The 20,234-nt window shown below is 28.8% G+C and overlaps 2 protein-coding genes across 2 annotated transcripts; one reads left to right on the top strand and one right to left on the bottom strand.

Annotated features, from left to right (window-relative positions):
- Nucleotides 1-4,061: 4,061 nt before the first annotated feature.
- LOC106768295 (thylakoid lumenal 16.5 kDa protein, chloroplastic) lies at nucleotides 4,062-6,862 on the top strand. Its single transcript, XM_014653355.2, has 4 exons — nucleotides 4,062-4,530; nucleotides 5,522-5,661; nucleotides 6,110-6,182; nucleotides 6,344-6,862. The coding sequence occupies exons 1-4, from the start codon at nucleotides 4,182-4,184 to the stop codon at nucleotides 6,451-6,453; spliced, it is 672 nt and encodes a 223-aa protein (XP_014508841.1). The 5' UTR covers nucleotides 4,062-4,181; the 3' UTR covers nucleotides 6,454-6,862.
- Nucleotides 6,863-7,106: 244 nt separating this feature from the next.
- LOC106768294 (methyl-CpG-binding domain-containing protein 11) lies at nucleotides 7,107-12,054 on the bottom strand. Its single transcript, XM_014653354.2, has 3 exons — nucleotides 11,900-12,054; nucleotides 11,603-11,751; nucleotides 7,107-8,311 (listed from the first exon to the last, which is right to left on the bottom strand). The coding sequence occupies exons 2-3, from the start codon at nucleotides 11,732-11,734 to the stop codon at nucleotides 7,442-7,444; spliced, it is 1,002 nt and encodes a 333-aa protein (XP_014508840.1). The 5' UTR covers nucleotides 11,735-11,751; nucleotides 11,900-12,054; the 3' UTR covers nucleotides 7,107-7,441.
- Nucleotides 12,055-20,234: the final 8,180 nt, after the last annotated feature.

Here is a 20,234-nt window from a genome sequence, read left to right as displayed (position 1 = left end):
GTAGTATACTACCCGACCCGCAGGTACCCGTTACCCGAAAAAATAATAAAAAAAATAATTTATATATATTTTTAATTAAATTTAATTAAAAATTAAATTAAATTATATTTTATTAGTTTAAATTTAATTAAAATTAAATTTTAATTTATATTTAATTTAAGAAATATTATATTATACATATTTTTTGTAATTTTATTTAAATTTTATTTTAAAATATATATATATATATATATATATATATATANTTTTTTTTTTTGCGGGTATCCGCGGGTACTCGCGGATATTTTTTAAACGTGTACCTGGTGGATAGTGGGTCGGGTAGCGGGTAGAATTTTATCCGGCGGGTCGGATTGTGGGTAAGCACTATCCGTGCCCGACCCGACTCATTGTCATCCCTACTCTCAACCCTTTTCTCTTTCATCTCTCTCATTCTAACATTTTCTCTGTCATCCCTACGCTAGTCCTAACTGGAAAAACACTTACCGTTAAACAATTTGTTTTCGTAAAGAGTTGAGTCATTAGCCTATTCGTCTTCAGGAAAAGTTCATTCAAGATCTCTTCAATTTCATCATCTTCACTAGCTTCTCTAATTTTATCATCTGCGGAGGCTGAATCATCATCTCTAAAAAAAAATTCAGGCCAATAACCAATTCCTTCAAATGTCATTATGCTTGTGAAAATTAGATAAAATTAGATAATACAAAAATTATAAAATGAAAACTCATTATAAAATCATTTTTTGTAAGAAATTGTTTAACCGCGAGTGTTTCTGATTTTTTTTCAAGCCAATTACCAATTCCTTCGAATGTCATTATGCTTGTGAAAATTAGATAAAATTAGATAAGACAAATTATGAAATGAAAACTCATTATAAAATCATATTTTTTTTGTAAGAAATTGTTTAACGATAAGTGTTTCTGATTTTTTTCAGTAAGGACTACAATAATAATGACAGAGAAAAATGTTGGAGTGAGAGATATGAAAGAGAAAGGGTTGAGAGGAATGAGGTAGGTGAACAAGGGTTTGAGTTTTTTTTTAGTTTTGAAAATGAAAATTATTAAAATACCCTTAACCTTAAAACTTAAAATTCATGATATATTAAAGTATTTTTGTCTATTAAAACCCGATACATATTGCTAAAATGTACCAACTGAAAAATTAACAAAACTATATATATTCAAGAACTCGTATAGTTATAATTTAGTTTTCTTCTTATTTTAGTTCTACCCTTTTACTCTAATATGATTTTTTTATTAATCATGACAAATTTTTATTTTTATAAAATATTTTTTATTCGTTAAAAAAAATCTTTTTAATTACGGGGATTCTGAATCACGTGTAAGACTGTCTAAAACCTTTTTTCAAAATCTCTTCAAAGAATTATGTAGTATTAATTAGTATTAGTATTTGTAAAGTGTGTTTTGGATTTCATGAAGTACCAAAGTAAAACTATAAACAAATAGTAAGAGATTATAAGATTAAATTAGAATCAAACTACTGACTAGTTTTACCAAAATTTGAACTATAATTATATCTTTATATTCCGACATGTTGATTTCATAAGCTCAATAATGGGATTAAAGAAAATTTAACTAGTTTTGTTAGAAGTTTCACATCGACCAGAGATAAGAAAATTATATTATATAAATGAGGTGTAAATCTCACTTTACAAGCCGGTTTTGTGAGATTGAGTTAGATTTAAAAACTTACTTTCTAATATGCTATCAGAGACATGGTTAAATCTTATTCTAACGATATTTCTTGTTTCCGTTATCGGGTGCACTCAATTTCTACTATCACGCACAAGATGTTTATATGCATAACTTAATTTCTGAAGATTTTTTCAGGAGCCCTTCAATTTGATACAATTTAATTATGTTCAGCTCTAAGATCTTAAAGTTAAAAAATTTGAAGATATTATTATTTAATTAATTTTATGATAATGGTCATGAAGATCAAACTTTGGCCTTTGATAAATAAATTGTCAATAACTTAGTCAGTCAGTCAACTTAGGAGAAAGGAAGGTACATATGTGACTACATGTAGACTAGATGACTTAGTGCTCACTTTTCATGTGATAATAATAATAATAATTAAAATAATAATAATAATAACTCACTTCATTTGTGTTCATCAACTTTTGAGAACATAACCAATTACTCTAAGAACCAAGATGTTGTGACTGGCTAAAAGCATTCTTGGCATTCTTTTTTTCTAAGTTCCTGGGGCAACCATTAAAAGAGAAAATAAAAGAAAAAAGATAACAAAATTAACAAAAAGCTATACTTGTTGATGGTTTCTTTATTGATTATTACGTCTTCTTTCTTTACTCCAGTCGAATTGTACACATAAAACAGCAATTAATACTAAGAAATCAGTGTAAGTGGTACTTTTTCCAATGGACTATACTCGCAAATACACGTCAGGAGAGAGAGAGAGAGCATAACTCCTGTAACTTATATTTAAGATGTGTTGTAAATTTATATTAGATAAAAATAATATATAATAGAAAAATTTATAAAGTTATTTTTAAAAATTTTTGAATTGAAAGTATAGACTTACGATTAATTGGTATCTATATTTTTTTAGTATTTTTCTTTAAAAAAAAACTTACAGTAGTATTTTACAATTGATCATTTATCGTGCTTGAGAGAGATATTATAATGTTGAGAGACTTGCATTTGAAAAAAAAAAATACTGAGAATTCAAGATGAGTTAAAAACACATTAAATAAAAATAAACAAAATGATCAATATATAAATAAATAAATAAATCATAAACCTATTATTTAAGGATTTGAAAGTGCTACGTTAATTGTTCTATACGGGCTTATTCACGAATTGACGTGGAATGGTGTAAATTTGTTCTTAGCTATTTTAGCTTTCCAGGAAAGTCATGACTTAATAAAAGCCTTAAATTTCAATCGAACGTGTAACTACTTCTTTTCTCCATACAATTTATTGAAACAATTTGATCGGGGATACATTTTAGCACTTTAGGTTAAAGCTAAAAAGAACATATATATATTATTGACATGCACACTATAATCACAAATGATCAACAGAAAGAATGAAGAGCATTTAAGAAGGTGGAGTGACTTAAAAATAGGGTAATAATACATAGACAATATTTTTTTTACAATATTTGAACATCATTATACGTGTTATTGTATGATTGATCCAAATGACATAATGACATCACTATGAACCAATCACACAATAACACGTATAATGATGTTCAAATATTATAAATAAAAAAATGTTGTCTTTATCCTTAAAAATATTAGAATGCGAGGAATGATGAGCATAAAAGTGGTGTTCAAAATGAAGTAGAGAAAGAGCTTTAACAGCGTGCTGCACTGTTATGCCTTCCCTTTCACTTAATCAGTAAGGACAGTGTGAAAGGACTGTGAAAAAGTGGTGTGATGAAGATAACATTCACAATGACTTCCTTTAGAGCTGTCTACGAACTCTTTTGTTTCGTTTAATAACGCAAAAATGCAACAAAAGTAGCTTTTAGGCTCAACGACTGTTCTCAGACCACGTAAGAGAGAATCTGCTTTTTACGTGTTCTCTCAATATTGTTGATTTCAAAAGGTGCTGACGCTGTTGCTGCTTTATCTTCAGAGCATCAAAATCCCTGTAAAATATATTCAAAAACCAAATTACCGTGAATCAACGTCTCTTGTGGAAGTTACTAACTACAATAGATGCTTGAGGATGACCAGCATGGATAAAGGACTTTCTAGAACATGCCCCAGTTAAGCGTTAGTTCTTGTACGGTTCATTACTGTTTATACTTGATTTTGATGAAGCTTTAAGCTAAATCCTTTTAACCAGCGTTCATATGGTTAAGGTAATGAATTAATAGTTGATGGGCCAAAATCTTGGAAGATGGGACAAGGATGCATACTGGCCAACTTTCCACAGTCAAAGTTTCAACCTTTCACCCACTTGAAATTTGGAAGATACCATGCCATCATGGATGTAGACGATTATGTGGGTACTTTTCAATTACTACAATACCCTTCAGAATCTAAAAAATGACTGGATCTGATTACAGAATCCAACAACCTTATCCTCAAAGGTTCCAACTTGCAATGCCTCCTGCATTTGCAGGCTAAAAATACAGAAAAATAAGGAAAAGAAAAAAAGGTAGAGAGGCAAAAAAGAAAGGAAAAAATGGCATTATATTTTCTCCCAACTGCACACCCCTTCTGTGTACCATCATCACCCTCTTTGTCATTGGCAACACAAACACATCTTTACAACCCCATCAATTGTAGTGTGAAAAGGCAATTAACACTTTGCAAAGCAGTTAATCAGTCATCAGTACATCCTCCAATTCTGACCAAAAGAGGCTTATCCATTAGTTTTCTCACCACTTTTGTGCTTTCATTTGCTGGTGAGGGTTCTCATGCTGCTATTCTTGAAGCAGATGATGACGAGGAGCTCTTGGAAAAAGTAAAGAAGGACAGGAAAAAGAGACTTGAAAGACAAGGTGTGATCAAATCCTCCACCAAAGAAACAGGTCTGATCCTGCAAAAATGACATTTTACTTCTCCCTATATTAAATCATCAGGTGAATGTGGATGTACTCTCAAATTTACCAAAAGATGACCAGTAATTTACATTATTGGTTTGTTCTATTATGTGTTTCCTGAACCTGAAATTCATTTCATGGTTCTTTCCTTTAATTGATTGACTTTGTTCACTCTGGAATGCAAATAAATGTTATATTGATAAGTTTAGAGTTTGCAAACTATAGCAGTAAAGTAATTGAGCCTAATTCTCGAGGGTGTGAATGAACAAAAATCTCTCAAAAGTGCATACATTGGCGTCTTCTATTGTCTAGTGTAAACAAATTTTACAGAACCATCGAAGTTTGAGGTTGTATCTTAAGTGTAACAATATTAACAATTACCCGTTTCTCTGACAAATTCACAAATATTAACTTGGCTTTTTTGTTCATAGGAACTCGGTAATTTTCAATTGAATTAATAAATTTCAACACATGCAGAGCTAGCTGTACTGATGTATTTTACCTGTCTGCTTTAGGCTGTTTTCGGATGGCTGTAAAATTAAAAACATTTATACTGTCAATGTATTTTAATTAAATTCTTATTTTTAACCATCTGAAACGGAACCTAGCTTTACTTTTCAAAAGAAAAGTTGTTTGGTCTCTGCATCTCAAGGCATGGTTGTGGCTTAGCTAGTATATATAGTGCCAGCTTAGGGAAACAGTCAGAGAACTGAGATTTGAAGAGACCACACTAGCTGAGCTTAATTTTCTCCTCTCAACCATGGCAAATCTCAAGAGTGTGAGATAGAACTCTCATTTCTATTCATTTGTTCTTGTATTAATGTGCTCAAGTTCCATTCATGATACCAAAAACACATGCCTTTTAGGGCTAGTATAAAAGAAAATGTTTAGGCTGCCTTCTTTTTCACTAAATTGTTAAATTCAGGCAGCTCAATTTCCCTTAGTAACTTAGCAACTCAAAATTGAAAAATATTTGCAGGGTATCTTCAGGATCTGGTATATAAACTGAGTGAAGTTGGCAAAGCAATTGAAAACAATGATCTACCTAAAGCCGCTTCTGTCTTTGGGAGTGGCACTGATACTGATTGGGTCCAGAAAGCTAACATAGCTTTGAATAAGGTTAGTTTGATTTCTTAAATAGATGAAGTCCTTAAACGTGTCAGTTACTAATCAGTTTCAATTATAGCACTGTCATCACCATACTAGTGTGATCCTATCAGAAGTCCGTAGATGGTGTACTTTGCTATGATAACATCAACCATCTATTTTCTTTGTCAATTACTTAATCTGCAGTAGTTTTTCCTCCTTGGTATCTAAACTCTCGTATATTAGCTGCATCTCATTCTGAATTTTCAAAATGTACCTTCATTATCATTGTCAAGTGGTAAAGATTAAAAACCTGAGGTGTATGAGATACAATGAAGTTGAATATTGGAACATACTCTCTAATCTCCATTTAAAAGTTTGAACTTTCTGGACGAGAGAATTTTTTGAATAAAGTTTCTACTTATTTATCCAAATATTGTTAATTGGATATCTTACAGTTTCTGGGTAATCTTTTTAACAGTTGAGTGCCAGTCCTGAAGAAAAGAATGAGGTTGACACATTCAATTCCTCCATAGCTTCATTGATTTCATCAGGTATCAACATTCATACAAAACACAAGTAATTTTTTTATTCATTTATGATTTATTTGTTTATTCAGGTTTATATAATTAAGAGTCAGGGCGCACTATAAATGGTGGCTACAAGATCCCTTGCCTTAAGCTAACTCTTATTTATGTTTTTTATTTTGTGGCAGTTGCTAAGAATGATGTTGAGTCCTCCAAAATTGCCTTTGTGTCTTCAGCCAGTGCTTTTGAGAAGTGGACCTCCTTGACAGGGCTGATAGTTCAGCTTAAAGGGCTTTGATGGAAGCTACAACACAGTTTATCTCATCTCAAAATTTGTTAAATACGTTAACTTCTCGCCTGGGTCACCTAATTGGTGTCTTGATGCAGTCTCATTTCAGCTTTATCCATCACCACTCCAAAATGCCAACTTACTCATCATTCGTTGCTCAAAATCTTTAGGCTTGAGTGTGAATAGTCTTGCGCAAAATTGCAATTTTGATGTTGTCGAGAATTTAACTTAAATGTTTTTTCTTGTTCAGCAGACAGCACAAATAAAAGGCTTTCAAGTTGTTGTAGGAAGATCAAAATTAAATTGTGGTTTGGGTCAAATACAGAACCATTCTTTGATTATTTTGTTATGCAGTGCACCATCTTCACTTTTACCACCCCTTGTTTGGCCAATAAAAGAGCAGAAAAATTCGCCGAGAGTCATGAGCAACACTACCCATATTCAAGTCTAATTGTTATAACTATTGCTCTTTTTTGAAACCATACGTATTCTTACACAAACAAGCAGAGCATTTTCCTTTATATAATGTTTACACAACTCACTCAATACTGTTGATTATATAAATACACTCATGATGATATGTTAGTTTAGTAATATAATGAAAATATAAATAATACCTGCAGCGTGAATTGGACCGATCTTTCAGCCCGGCCAAATGGCACTAAACATGCAAATTACGCTATAATTCCTGAAATAACAATTTAGGAGTAAATGAAATATTTGGGTTCACGATCGTACACGATTACAGGTCCACATCACATACAAGTATCTTACAACATAACTTTACGACGGGAACTAGAAGCTACACGTCTCTACAATACATAGAGGGATGATACATTATAGAACTACTCTATCATTGTCTATAGTTTCAATAAACAATCAGATAAATAACATCACAACAAAACTACAGTCATACTCGGACAGATCTAGTGGGGTCAGAAAAGAGAAGAGAACCCAAGTTTATTATTCCTTATTTGGGTGCTTTCACCTAACCAGTTCAGCTTCCATTTTCAGTCAACTCTGATTCAGCCTTCTTATTTATATCATGAACCTTAAAATGTGCTTCATCATTCACCTGTGTACCTTTGTTATGTTCCACCTTATTCTCTCCTTCCAGTTCAACCTTCTTCTCATTAGTTTCATCATCTTTCTTTGACTCCTCGAGCGACTGTCCAACATTTTCTTCATCCTTCACTTGAGATACTTGAGTACCTTGATTATGTTCCTCCTTATTCTCTCCTTCCAGTTCAACCTTTTTGTCATCAGTTCCATCATCTTTCTTTGTCTCCTCCAGTGGCTGTTCAATCTTTTCTTCATCTTTACTCTGAACAACTTCAGAGCCCTCAACTACTTTGTCGTCGAGTTTCTCTTTTGAGGCATGTACCTCTGCCTCGGCAATCTTGAAATTTTCATCATCCTTAGGTTTATCAGTATTTTCTCCAGGATGAGTGGATTCCTTGCCATCTGAATTCTCTGCTCTCTTCTCATCTTGGTTTTCCTCCACAACATTTTTTTCCTGCTCTAAATCTTTATGATCCTTAGTTTCATCAGCTTCTTCCATTTGCACTTCTTTTGTTCCATCTTTTTCATCTTCCTGAGAAGCTTCTTTTTTCAAAGCTGGCGATTTCTTGCCACGTTTCTTTGGGGGCTCATATTCTGGAGGAGGAGTAGTCTTCGCCTTCTCACTGATTCTTGCTGATCTTCTTGGGGTCTCACCAGTCCCCCAATCGAATTCAGATACAGCTGGGCCACCAGGGTGTGCTTTCAAATACTGCTCCAGTTGCTTCCGATTGTGGATCTCCTCTCCAGTTGGTGCAGTAAATACAATCTCATTTTTCTTTGGGGTTCCATACTTTTTCGGAAAGAACTGCAAAGGAAATATGATTTATGAATAATCTTATATGCCTAAACACAACAAATTGACAACAGTAATACATAGCAACTTTAATACATACAAGATTTTTGTTTATGTTATTGACTTCCACAAGTAATTCCTAGTGTGCAATATTCATATCACAATAACATTACACTGACGTATTTGGTACTAATGCAATTAAAACACAACTTATTATTTTAATAGCAAATTAAACCCTTGACAAAATTTGATTATGTTTTCTTGTTCCCTTTATTTAAAAAAATGTTTTTACAGTTCTAAGCATATATGTGGCTAGTTAAACATCACAGGCTGTTATTTATAAGCTAGCAGTTTTACTGTTAAAACTTCAGGAAAAGAGTAGCATGGCACCAAATTAACCTTTTTCAGTCAGAAGGCTTTTCTTTCCCTCTTTAATTCTTCCATTCAGGCTATACCTGGGAAAAGTGAAAGTTCATGGAATGGTGCGGAGGAGACGAAAAATGTGAAGGCAAGTATCCGAGGCCCATACTGTGACCAATAAACAAAAAAAAAAAATGCACACATATGGACTGTATATGAACCATTTACTAATCTAAAATTGCAGTATTGAAAGTAAATAGACAATCTCATGCAGCAAAAGGACCCACAGTTTATCTCGGGAATAAGGTGACAACACCTCCTTACAAAACTCATAAAAACCTATCTTGTTTTGTATTATACAAAGACCTTTTTGTAGTCTGTTTATTTTCAAAGTTTGTAGGGAGGTTGAGTGCTCAAGATTCATTTCTGTGCCTTAGACCACCCCAAAAATATGCAATAACTTGTTATATATGAAGTCATGTGTAAATGCCACTATCTCCACAATGATCTAATGGAGGAAAACTAGATAGCTCAAACTCTCAATAAGTATTCTAAAATATTTTTCACGAGGTGATTGCTTAGATTTTGTAAAGGTTTTGATGTTTTCTAAACCTCAGGAAATCAGTGCAGTTTAATTCAAGAAATATGATAAAGTCTGGTACATGGTGGGTTACTTCGATGTACAATATGAGGGAGAAAGAAGGAAAAAAACCTGGGGTTAGTTTTCAGAAATGTTGCATAACATGAAAAAAATTAAATGCAAATATGATATTGATAATATTATCATTGCTTTTACATGGTAAAACCAGATTACTTCTCTTCCAGTCAATAACCAGGACTTGATGACATTTTAACTATTTTTTTGTAAGAAAGATGTGTTTAATAAAGAAAAGTGACAACTCAAAGAAGAAAGTAATAAAAAATGGATGTAAACAACTGTCAAAAAATATTAATAAAATGATTTTTCATGCTCATTAAAACTTCACCTACAAAAGTAACATTAAATATTTCATGTAGATTGCCAGGCATGATTGTAGAATCATATAAATAAGGTATTCAGTATAAGAAGTAAAAATTATACAAGGAAATAACCAGATTTAAAAGTGGCAAGGAAGCATAACAGCTCCAAAAGCCCTTGATTAAGCTGATTTTGTTGCAAATAATACATTAACACAGAAGTTGCACTATTTGCTTAAAGCTATATGATCCCTTTCTTACCACAAGTGTTGAAATGTCCAGAGCCCAGCTAAGAACCACACCAAATAAGTCCTAAATTACCACTAAGTCTGCGACAGTTTTAGCTGAACACCTTAAAACTAAACAGGATGGGGGACAATTGAGAACTGAACAAGAAACAGTACTGGGATCACAAACACTAAATTATTCAAGATTTGTTTATAATTTCAGCAATTCATTTTTTCACCTACTTTAGGGAAACGGGGAAGAATGTTTGTTAAGAACTTGGCAGGTGATCCTGATTTCAGATACAAGAATAAAACTATTCAGTATTCATATTTCCTGAACAATGGTAACGTGTAAAAGGTATCTTGTCAAATGGAGAACGATAACTTTACTCACAATCCTGGAGTCCAACCTCATCTACTGTGACACACAAAACCAAATATTTTCAGTCTAAAAAATTAGCGAATGTATTTAAAGAGCCACAGTCAACAAAAAATATGGTAAAGGAAAACCAGATAATATGCTCACTATCACATGCTAACGAACCCTCTAAAAGCATTACGACAAAATTTGAGAATGAGAAATTATGTTGGGCTCAAACATGAAATATCTTAAGATATTTTATGATTTCTGCCACTTTAGTTTTCGGGAACTAGGAGGGTATTAAGAAGCGAAAGCTGATTTTGATACAAGAATAACACAAGTATGAATGCCCATGAAAGAATAATAATGAAAGAGACTTAGAAAATGTAGAATGATGTCTTTTCACCAGTAGTTCAACTTAACCAAGTTTTCCCGTTGTTTTGAAAAGCAAATACTAGAAGTTCATCTATGATTGTGAAAAAGGAAGTTAATTGGTAAAGCTGAACATCCAAATACTATCACTGAATAAGTCAAATAAAAACAACCAAGTGAACCAACAATAAAGAAACAAAAGATATCATATTAGAACAAATGGAGCTGCCAATAAACAATAAGTCAAACTTCGTTGAGTTTCCATGCCCAATTGTGTAAGAAAAAAATCAATGATATATAAACACCAAGAACGGGAACAATGAAGTAAATAGTACGATATCCATGATATCAAATCCAAAAAAAAAAAAACCTAAAAAACAAAGAAAATTCCAGAAAGTAAGTCACAATATATTTGCACAAAATTTCAGTGCTACATGGGCCGCAAACTTCTTTGGTCACAACTATTAGCTATAGAAGAGGAAACTTTCTCGTAACTACGAAATAAATAAAATCTTTTTTTTTTTTGACAAAAGATAAATAAAATCTTTACTGCAGTTAAACTGCAAATATGAATGCAACCCCTTGCAGAAACTTCCAAAACTTCACAAATGCAACGAGATAACATGTAAACGAAATATTGCAAGGCACACAGTTCAAACCTATCAAAATCCCTTTTCTAACACAGAAACAAAGAACACATCTAGAAAACCCTAGCATGCGACTCAGCACTCGGCAGAGAGACAATTTTCCGAATTCAGAAGTCAAAAAGCCCAAACCTTTGCAGCGAATTTCGCAGCATAAATAGTCAGCGCGTCACAATTTGATAAGCCACAAGCAAATGCGAAAAGAGAAAATAAAATCCCTAGGTTGGGGTACCATATAGCACAACGAAACACAAATCACAAAAACAAACGAAACCCACAGAAATTCCAGCAAAAACCCACAAAAAGGCACGGGATAACACGAATTCCTAAAAGAAAATTTTATAGTCAAAGAAGAAGGAAGACAAGGAATCAGAAGTGGAACCTTCTTCTTCCAACCAGTTGGAGCAGGAAGTTCCAACGACAGAGGTTCTTCCCCTGCACCCGCACCCGCACCAGCATCAGCACCAGCATCAGCACCAGCAGCGCCAACCTCCTTCTCCACTGAACTCGCCATTTTCGCCTAACAATTCCCTAAAAAAAAAAAATCAGAAAATTAAGGAAGAGGTACTGTACCAAAAATTGGAAAAGTAAAATAGAATTTGTAATTTGTGAAGTCTTTTGGATAATTTTAAAAATAATTGAAGGAAATGAGGAAACCCGAAGGGAGCAAAGAAAATACTTGGACTTTGTTTTGTTTCGATTTCGGTTGAGTTTTGGAGTCGAATTGGGTCTTTTTGTTGTGTCTAGAGAGAGAAAGAGAGAGTTGAATTAGAAGAGGAGAAAAGGGATTGAATTTATTTATATAATAATATTTAATGTTTAATAATTAATAATTACAAATTAAGCAGTGAAGGGACACCTTGGAGAATGGCACAAAAATATGGTTCTCTCACAGAAAGAGTTTGAGTGGATATTTGTGTTGGGTACTTACAACGGTGACAGCCTTCCTTCTTTGTGCCACCTGTCCCACCAATCCTCCTTTTTAATTTTTTGATTTATTATTATCTCAGCTTTCAATTCGAGTACGATAAGACACGCCTGTTATCAGTTTGATTAACACCTTTTTTTCAATATCCCACACTCAACTAAAAAATGTCTGGATGAAGGTTCTTCCCAAATTGAGTCAAATTAATATCATAATTATAAAATAATATTACAAAAATATGTTGCGATCTTAAAAGTTAAAACCATAATTGGTTTGTACTTTTGGTACTTATTTATTTGACACATAAAAAATGTTTCCTTTTAATCAAAATGTATCTTAATTGTGAATCTTACAAACATTCAATCTGCATTTTTCTCTATATATCTTAACAAAAAAAAGGTCGTTTATGTATCTTATAACATAATGTTTAACAAAAATATTAAACTCAAAAGTTTTACGTTTTTATTTACTTTTATTAAACGGATAAATATTTTGAACAATTGTGAATGAATGAACACTATATTAACAATGTTGGATTTATGATAATCATGACAACGAAATATATGGTATACACATCTACATCTAGTTTTACATATTCTTTATCTATAAAACTAAAATAAAATAATAGAAAAATTGTTATTTCAGTATGGAGATTAACAATATGTTGTCTAGTACAAGAAAATCTCTGTAAGTGTTATTTTCATCTCAAGATCCTTGTATAATTGTTAGTTCATGTAATTCGTTTATGTCATTTGAAGATTATATGTAAAAGATATTTTAATGTTGTAATCATTAAATATTCAGGCAAGTATTAACTGTGTAGTAAATGTAACATCATTTAGCCAGTGCTATTTTATGATGTTGTTTCATTAGAAAATTTACAGGCCTAATTAACACCTAATAAACTCAAACTCCAGATTACAGTTACCTCTAATCCCAAAATATATTTTAAGACTCCTATATCTTTCATATGAAAACAAGAAGTTAAGCAAGTTTTAAAAAATTTTATGGATGAAATATTATATATTACAATAATTAAGTCATTTACATAGACTATCACATGAAGATATATTTTTTTCTTGTGCAATATAAACAATGAATAATCTAAATATGATTGAATAAAACTTTTAATGTCATAGTCAACTTAGCAAACTAACAACGAGAACTTATCTTAAGTCGTACAACAACTTTCTCAACCTCCTTAACCAAATCATCAAGAGAAATGTATTATGAACATCCATTTGATGAACTCTCCATTTTTTTAATTGTTGTCACTATCAAGAATGTACATACAATAACCATTTTTGCCCTCAGAACAAATGTATGATCGTAGTTTATGTCTTCTCTTTGATGATGTAAGAAGATGACAAGTCTTACATTTTATACTTCCATTTAAGTAATGTTTTATTTGTATATCCATTTACTTCTCAGAGCTTTTTTTTCCAAACTTCCTTAAAATTTTTAAATTATTTTCTTAGAGTCATAGTTGTAACAAAAATATGATGTCTCGTAGAAAATTAGAGGATTTTACTTTTATAATGATACAAGTGATAAATTTCTGAGATGAGAAAAATGTTGTTCAAAGCAACAATTTTGTTTATAAAATTTATTTAATTTTTTTTTTATTCTTATATGTGAATATAAGTGCTTGATGGATTTTCTTAAAAACTTGTCTCTTGTACTTTTATGGTTTCTATTTTTTTTTTCTCCACGAGGAGGAAAGTTTATTTTTAAGATTTGTTCATTATGAATAAAACTAAAAAGGTTTATTCGGTTAGGAGAAAAAAAAACTTTTGATATTGTTGGAAGTCTCACATCGACTAGAAATAAGACCAAATTATAATATATAAGTGAGGTGCAAACCTCACTTTACAAGCCAGTTTTGTAAAATTGAATTAGACCTAAAACTCATATAGACATGTGAAGTGCATAATAGTGTTCGACGAAAAACATCAAAGACAAAAAAAAATATCAAATAATAAGGAAATTAAGAAAAAAAAAACTTTGTTGGACAAGCCAAACCCATGAATAATAGAAAGTATATTTTAATTTTAATTTAAGTTTATAAAACTAGTTTATAGGGTGAAATTTACATTTATTAAATATTATAAATTTATTTACCTTTAATTAATTTGAAATTTCCAACCCAGATTAATAACTAACTAAGATTATTTTAATCGTTATATATATATATATATATAATCAAGTATCAATTCATAACAAATTATATAATATATTTAATAAATCTTAAATAAAATAAATTATAATATTATACTAAAAAATAAATTTGAATTTAAATTTAATTTACGTCACATTTTCAAAATATAAAATAGTAATTAAAAATATAAAATAAGGTTTATGTTTTTTATATATTGTAATTTATTTTTACTTATAACTAATATAAGATTTCTAACAAACTTATAAAAGACAAACAACATATCGGAAAATCTTTTTATATTCATAATATAAAAATTAAGAGTTTGAACTGAATTATGTCTATGTCTAATTTATAATTTCATACCTCAAACTCATTCCTTCATGTGTCACGTAATTTAATACTGTTTAAACTTTAAAAACATATTGGTATATATGAATATTAAAATCATGAAATATAAGACTTTTACCCTTTTATGAAATAACATGTAAAACATAAAAAATGTGTACTCTTACTGCGTAGGTGAAGTGTGCGATTTGTGTTGAAGTGTAAGAATCGTGTTAAATATCTTTTTAGTTTCTGAAAGAAATTTGATTTTTTTTTCTAGTTTCTATTAATTTTTCTGATCCAAAGATTTAAAAAATAAAATGACTTTTTTGCATGTGTTGTTTTTGTTTACAGATTTTCTACACCTGGTTTTCCTTTGCAAAAAATGAGTTTCGTTTTTAAATAATGATAAAATGATATAGAATTCAAAAGGTAACAAAGTTTAAATACTAGTTTCTATTTTCTTATAATTTATTTAATTTAATCATAATTCTTTTTTGTTTAATTTAATTTTAATTTTTGTAAATTTTGTTTAATTTAATATATTTTTTATAGTAACGATTAAATAATTAATTAACAGTTTTTGTCATAGTTTTTTTTTTCTATTTTAAAAAAATATCCATATATCAACCTATTATGTTAAGTGTGACGTATCAAACTCAATCAAAGTTAGAAACATATTAACGTTAATGTTTTAAATTTGATTTGATTTTTATATTTATTATTTTTATTCAATTTAGTCAATGTAATTTTGTCTTACTTTAAATTTAAACTAAATTTATTTTTTATATAAATATTATACTGATATTTTTATTAAATATTTTTTTAAAATTATAATTGATTTAAAATTAAAACAAATTATTGATTTAAAATTTTGAGAAATTAAAAATCACATAAAATAATATACTATTCTCCATTTTTTAACTTCCTAAAAAATTAAAAATCACATTTTAAATTATTGACGTTAGTTTTTACTTTTTAAAATTTTCATTCTAATTTAAAATCAATAATAATCATAAATAAAAATATTTAATAAAATTACCAGTATAAGAATTATATAAAAATTTAATTTAATTTCAATTTTAATAGAGGCAAAATTATAAAAGTTAAATTTGATTTCAATTTTAATAGAGATAAAAAATTTTCATTTAAAAAAAAAGTAAATAAAATAAATTGAACTAAAATAATAAATATAAAAATCAAATATAAAACATCAACCTGAGATTTAGTAAAAATATCAAGTTAAATAGAATTAACGAAAATGATAACAAAATTAAACAAATTAAATAAAATTAACGAAAATAAAAGTCAAATTAATATTTAAGTTTAAAATAAATCTATTTCATATGAATATTTAAAAAAAAAACCATAAAAAATAATATATTTAAAGATTGACTTGGTAAAAGTACATAGTATATATATATATATATATATATATATATATATATATTCTTTTATTTAAACTATCAGTTCTTTTACTAACTTGTATCTTATTTTCATACTTATTTATAAATTAAGTATGTGTATTTTTAAATTAATACGTTATTGTTTTAAATATGTTATTTTTTGTTTGATAATTCTAAATTTTACTTTTGTTCTTAAGGAGGTTTAATATATATATATATATATATATATATATATATATATATATATATATATATATATATATATTAATGGTTATTTGTTTGTATCATAATTTTTTCTTTAAATAAAAATTTGTTTGTCATGACTTAATTTTACTATGAGTTTGATTTTAGCTACTAGACTTGAACGATAGATTCTAATACTAATTATAAGGAGAGATAACACACATAAATCTCTATAAATGGTAAGATATTGTTTGTTCTAGGCCAAACATTCACGGATTTGCTTTTAGTGTCACTTTAAAAGACCTCTTACTAAGAGAGGTATCTTATGTATATATAAATCTATATTCATATTGTTTTATCTAACATGAGACTTTATTTGTATCTTAAGAGTACTCTAACATTGTTTGAAATCTAGCCTCTTATATTGTATATAAATAAAGGATTTTAAATTTTTTAAGAAATTAAAGTATACAGTATTTAAATTATTTATAATTAAATCCTCTTCCTATTTTTAAATAGTTTGGTTTGACTAAGTAATTAAAATATCTTAGGTTTAAATTCTTTTATTTGGATAAAATAATTTGATTTATACTTTAAGTCAAAGTCAACTCCACCCTTGAGTCCAAGATAAGTTACATCCACCTTTGATTCAGGACGACTAAGCTTCACATTCGATTTGGATTGATTAACCTAATTCTGTCGACCGACTCGGGTTGACCTTTGACATGCCAACTTGGCCCAATCTTCCATTGAGGTTTATTAAGAAGTGAGTTTAAGTCAAACTTAACCCCACAAAGTTGAATTGTAAGGTGAGGTTTGCACCTCACTTGTATATTATAAATTGGTCTTATCTTTAGTCGATGTGGGACTTCCAATAAGGTTGACTCAACTCAATCTTCAAACCGATATAAATGGATTACATAACACTTTATATTAGTAACATTACTAATTAGAGTATTCTAATCAAGATATTTAACATAAAGATTCACTCCATACATACATTGTATTTGAAGTCGGCAGAGTGAGTAAGCGAGTGAAAAAGCTAAAAACTCCTAAATATCAACTAGTAACCGCACCATCCTTTGCTCACATACAAAATACAATCATAATAGAAATACAAAACATAAACCAAAAGCAAGAAGATGGTAAGTTAGTGCAATTATAGTAATTCATATATCAATTACAATATATCTTATTATAATGAATTAAACAATAATCAAATGTCACAAAAGCATGCCCATAATGATATAAAAGATAACAACAACCATCATGGCCCACAAAAATTAAACATGTACGATTGTAGAAACCTCCCTCAACTTTCACAATTATATCTTTTTTTATGTGAGCTGGATACTAGTAGAGTCAGGATAAATCTAATTGAATTACAATTCAATACGCACTAGACCTAAAATCAATATATCACTTTTTTCTTGGAAGTCACTATACCATCATCATCTATACAATTCATGCATCACTTTTCCATTATTATTAATTAATCAACACATATACATAATTATAAAAACCTAAAACATGTTAATACATCAAATACAATTATTAACGCCCAATATTAACCTATTTTTGCTAAGTTAAGATAACATACAGACTTTCTAGAACTTAAGTTTAAGTTTGCACCTCACTAAAACAAATCATCAACTATTAAACTAGTTTTTCTTATAAAAAAGAGTTTTCACTCAAATACTTCACACAATCAATCTTTATAGGGAAACTCTAATTGCACAAAGAAAACTCAAATTAATTATCCAAACACACTTTCATGACCATAAAAGAATAAAAAATTAAATTGAACTACCTAAAGTCACAAACAAACCTCTTAAAAGCCATATGTAAGATGATGAAAATTCACTAAAAAAATAAAATGATAACTTATTCTAATTACAGATATGGTCGAACAAATATGTTATTTTCAACACAAAAATCTTACTTAAAATCTTTAAAAAATAAAATCAACACCTTAGACAAATAAAAATCAAACATTTAGAGAAAATATTTTACAAGAATGATGATTTTTATATAATAAATCGTTTAATAGAAATTATATTTATAATTTATTGTTTTTATAATAAAATATTCGAACAGTGTTTATAAAATTATTTCTACTATTGGATGACTCATATATTACAACCAATCTTTTAACTTTTTCAACTCGTACAAATATAACTGATTTTATAAATCGAGTTATTAAATTAATTCTTGGTTATAATTTAAATAACTACAAAGTTTGTGAATTTCAAACATATTGAATTCAATCAAACCCAATGATAACATACATTATCCATCTAACAATTTTAATATATAAATTTATAATTTAATAAAAAAAACATATAAACATTTTCGTTGAGCATTATGAGCACACCACATGCTATTTCAGATAAATATATGTATGACTAGTTTTTTGACACATCAATATTTTAAGAATTATTATTTATGTTAATTTATAGAAATTCAAAACAAGATTATGGAGTTTTTTTAAAAACTAAAGATATAATAATATTGTTTAATTGTTTAACCTGATGATCTTAATTATAAATGAATTGACAGATAAAACAAATCAACCCAGTAAACTTTAACTGGGACCACCTGCACTCCTAGTGAATCCCAAAATTACATATTAATCTAATTAATTAAGACGAAAATAACAAAGGTGTTGTTCCCTTTACCTCCCCAAATGAGTCTTGCACCTCTCCACTATTTTAATTTATTTCAAAATTATTCTATATTTTTTTATTATTTTCTTTTATTTCAAAAATACCCTACACCTCTCCACTACTATCCTTAACCATCTTTCTCTTTCTCTCTCTACATTATATATGACTCATTAATGGAGCATTTACATGATTCAAATTTGAACTTGTGGTATATTTTCTTAAATAAGTTTGATTCAATCTTATTTTCGCTCTTGAATATATTTTTTTCTTTTCAAATTACTTAATAAATGGTAAAATTTTGTTCTAAATTTCCAGAAAAATGTTTATGTATATATGTGTTTTTTTTTTATATATAATATCTATAATTTTTAGCATTATATTATATTTTAACTCACCGACATGTTTGACTCAAATAACTTGAATAAAATATTTAATTTATTAGATAAATAATATAAAAATATTATTAAATGCTTAAAATATAAAAAAAGGTTATTTGTTAAAGATTTAGAATTTATTTAGTTATTTCATCATTATAAAGTTAGTATATAATAATAATATATCATTGTTTATTATTGATATTATTATGTTTATTATTTTGCATTTGTTTCTAACTTTTAATTTTATAAAATAAAAATGGTAGAAGTACTAATATTGAAGTTTCCTTTGAATTTTATATTTTGTAATATATCACAAATTCAAATTTAAACCTTACGAGTTTCCTTTGAATTTTATATTTGTAATATATCACCCTAAAACATAATATAATGCTAAAAATTATAGATATTATATGTAAAAAAACACATACATATATAAACATTTTTCTATAAATTTAGAACAAAATTTTACCATTTATTAAATAATTTGAAAAGAAAAAAATATATTCATGAAAATAAGATTGAATCAAACTTATTTAAGAAAATATATCACAAGTTCAAATTTGAAACATATAAATGCTCCATTAATGTAGAGAGAGAAAGATAAAGATTGTTAAGGATAGTGGAGAGATGTAAGATATTTTTGAAATAAAAAAAAAATAGTGGGGAGGTATGGAATATTTTTGAAATAAATTAAAATAGAGGGAAGATACAAAACGCACTTAGGGAGGTGGAGGCAGCAACACCCAGATAATAAGCACATCAACAAAAAACACAAGGTGCAAAGAAAGGATGTTTCATCCTGCACCTCTAAAAATTACCATTTTAACCTTAATTAATATTATTTTAATATTTTCTCTTTCTTCATAAAGTCATTCTGCACCTCTCTAATTTTTTCTCTTTCTTATTAAAGTCAACCTACACCCTTCTAATTTTTTTTCTCTTATTATAGTCATCCTACACCATTTTAATAGACTT

The sequence above is a fragment of the Vigna radiata genome, chromosome 7 (assembly GCF_000741045.1).
Source record: "Vigna radiata var. radiata cultivar VC1973A chromosome 7, Vradiata_ver6, whole genome shotgun sequence".
NCBI classification, from domain to species: domain Eukaryota; kingdom Viridiplantae; phylum Streptophyta; class Magnoliopsida; order Fabales; family Fabaceae; genus Vigna; species Vigna radiata.
This window is presented reverse-complemented; position numbering and strand designations above follow the sequence as displayed.

What these genes read in the sequence shown, in the direction of transcription:
- LOC106768295 (XM_014653355.2), top strand. Translation starts at nt 4,182, where the DNA reads ATGGCATTATATTTTCTCCCAACTGCACACCCCTTCTGTGTACCATCA. An exon ending in CTAACATAGCTTTGAATAAG is followed by an intron (nt 5,662 to 6,109) that starts GTTAGTTTGATT and finishes TCTTTTTAACAG; the next exon opens with TTGAGTGCCAGTCCTGAAGA. An exon ending in AGCTTCATTGATTTCATCAG is followed by an intron (nt 6,183 to 6,343) that starts GTATCAACATTC and finishes ATTTTGTGGCAG; the next exon opens with TTGCTAAGAATGATGTTGAG.
- LOC106768294 (XM_014653354.2), bottom strand. Translation starts at nt 11,734, where the DNA reads ATGGCGAGTTCAGTGGAGAAGGAGGTTGGCGCTGCTGGTGCTGATGCT. An exon ending in CAACTGGTTGGAAGAAGAAG is followed by an intron (nt 8,312 to 11,602) that starts GTTCCACTTCTG and finishes TTTCCTTTGCAG; the next exon opens with TTCTTTCCGAAAAAGTATGG.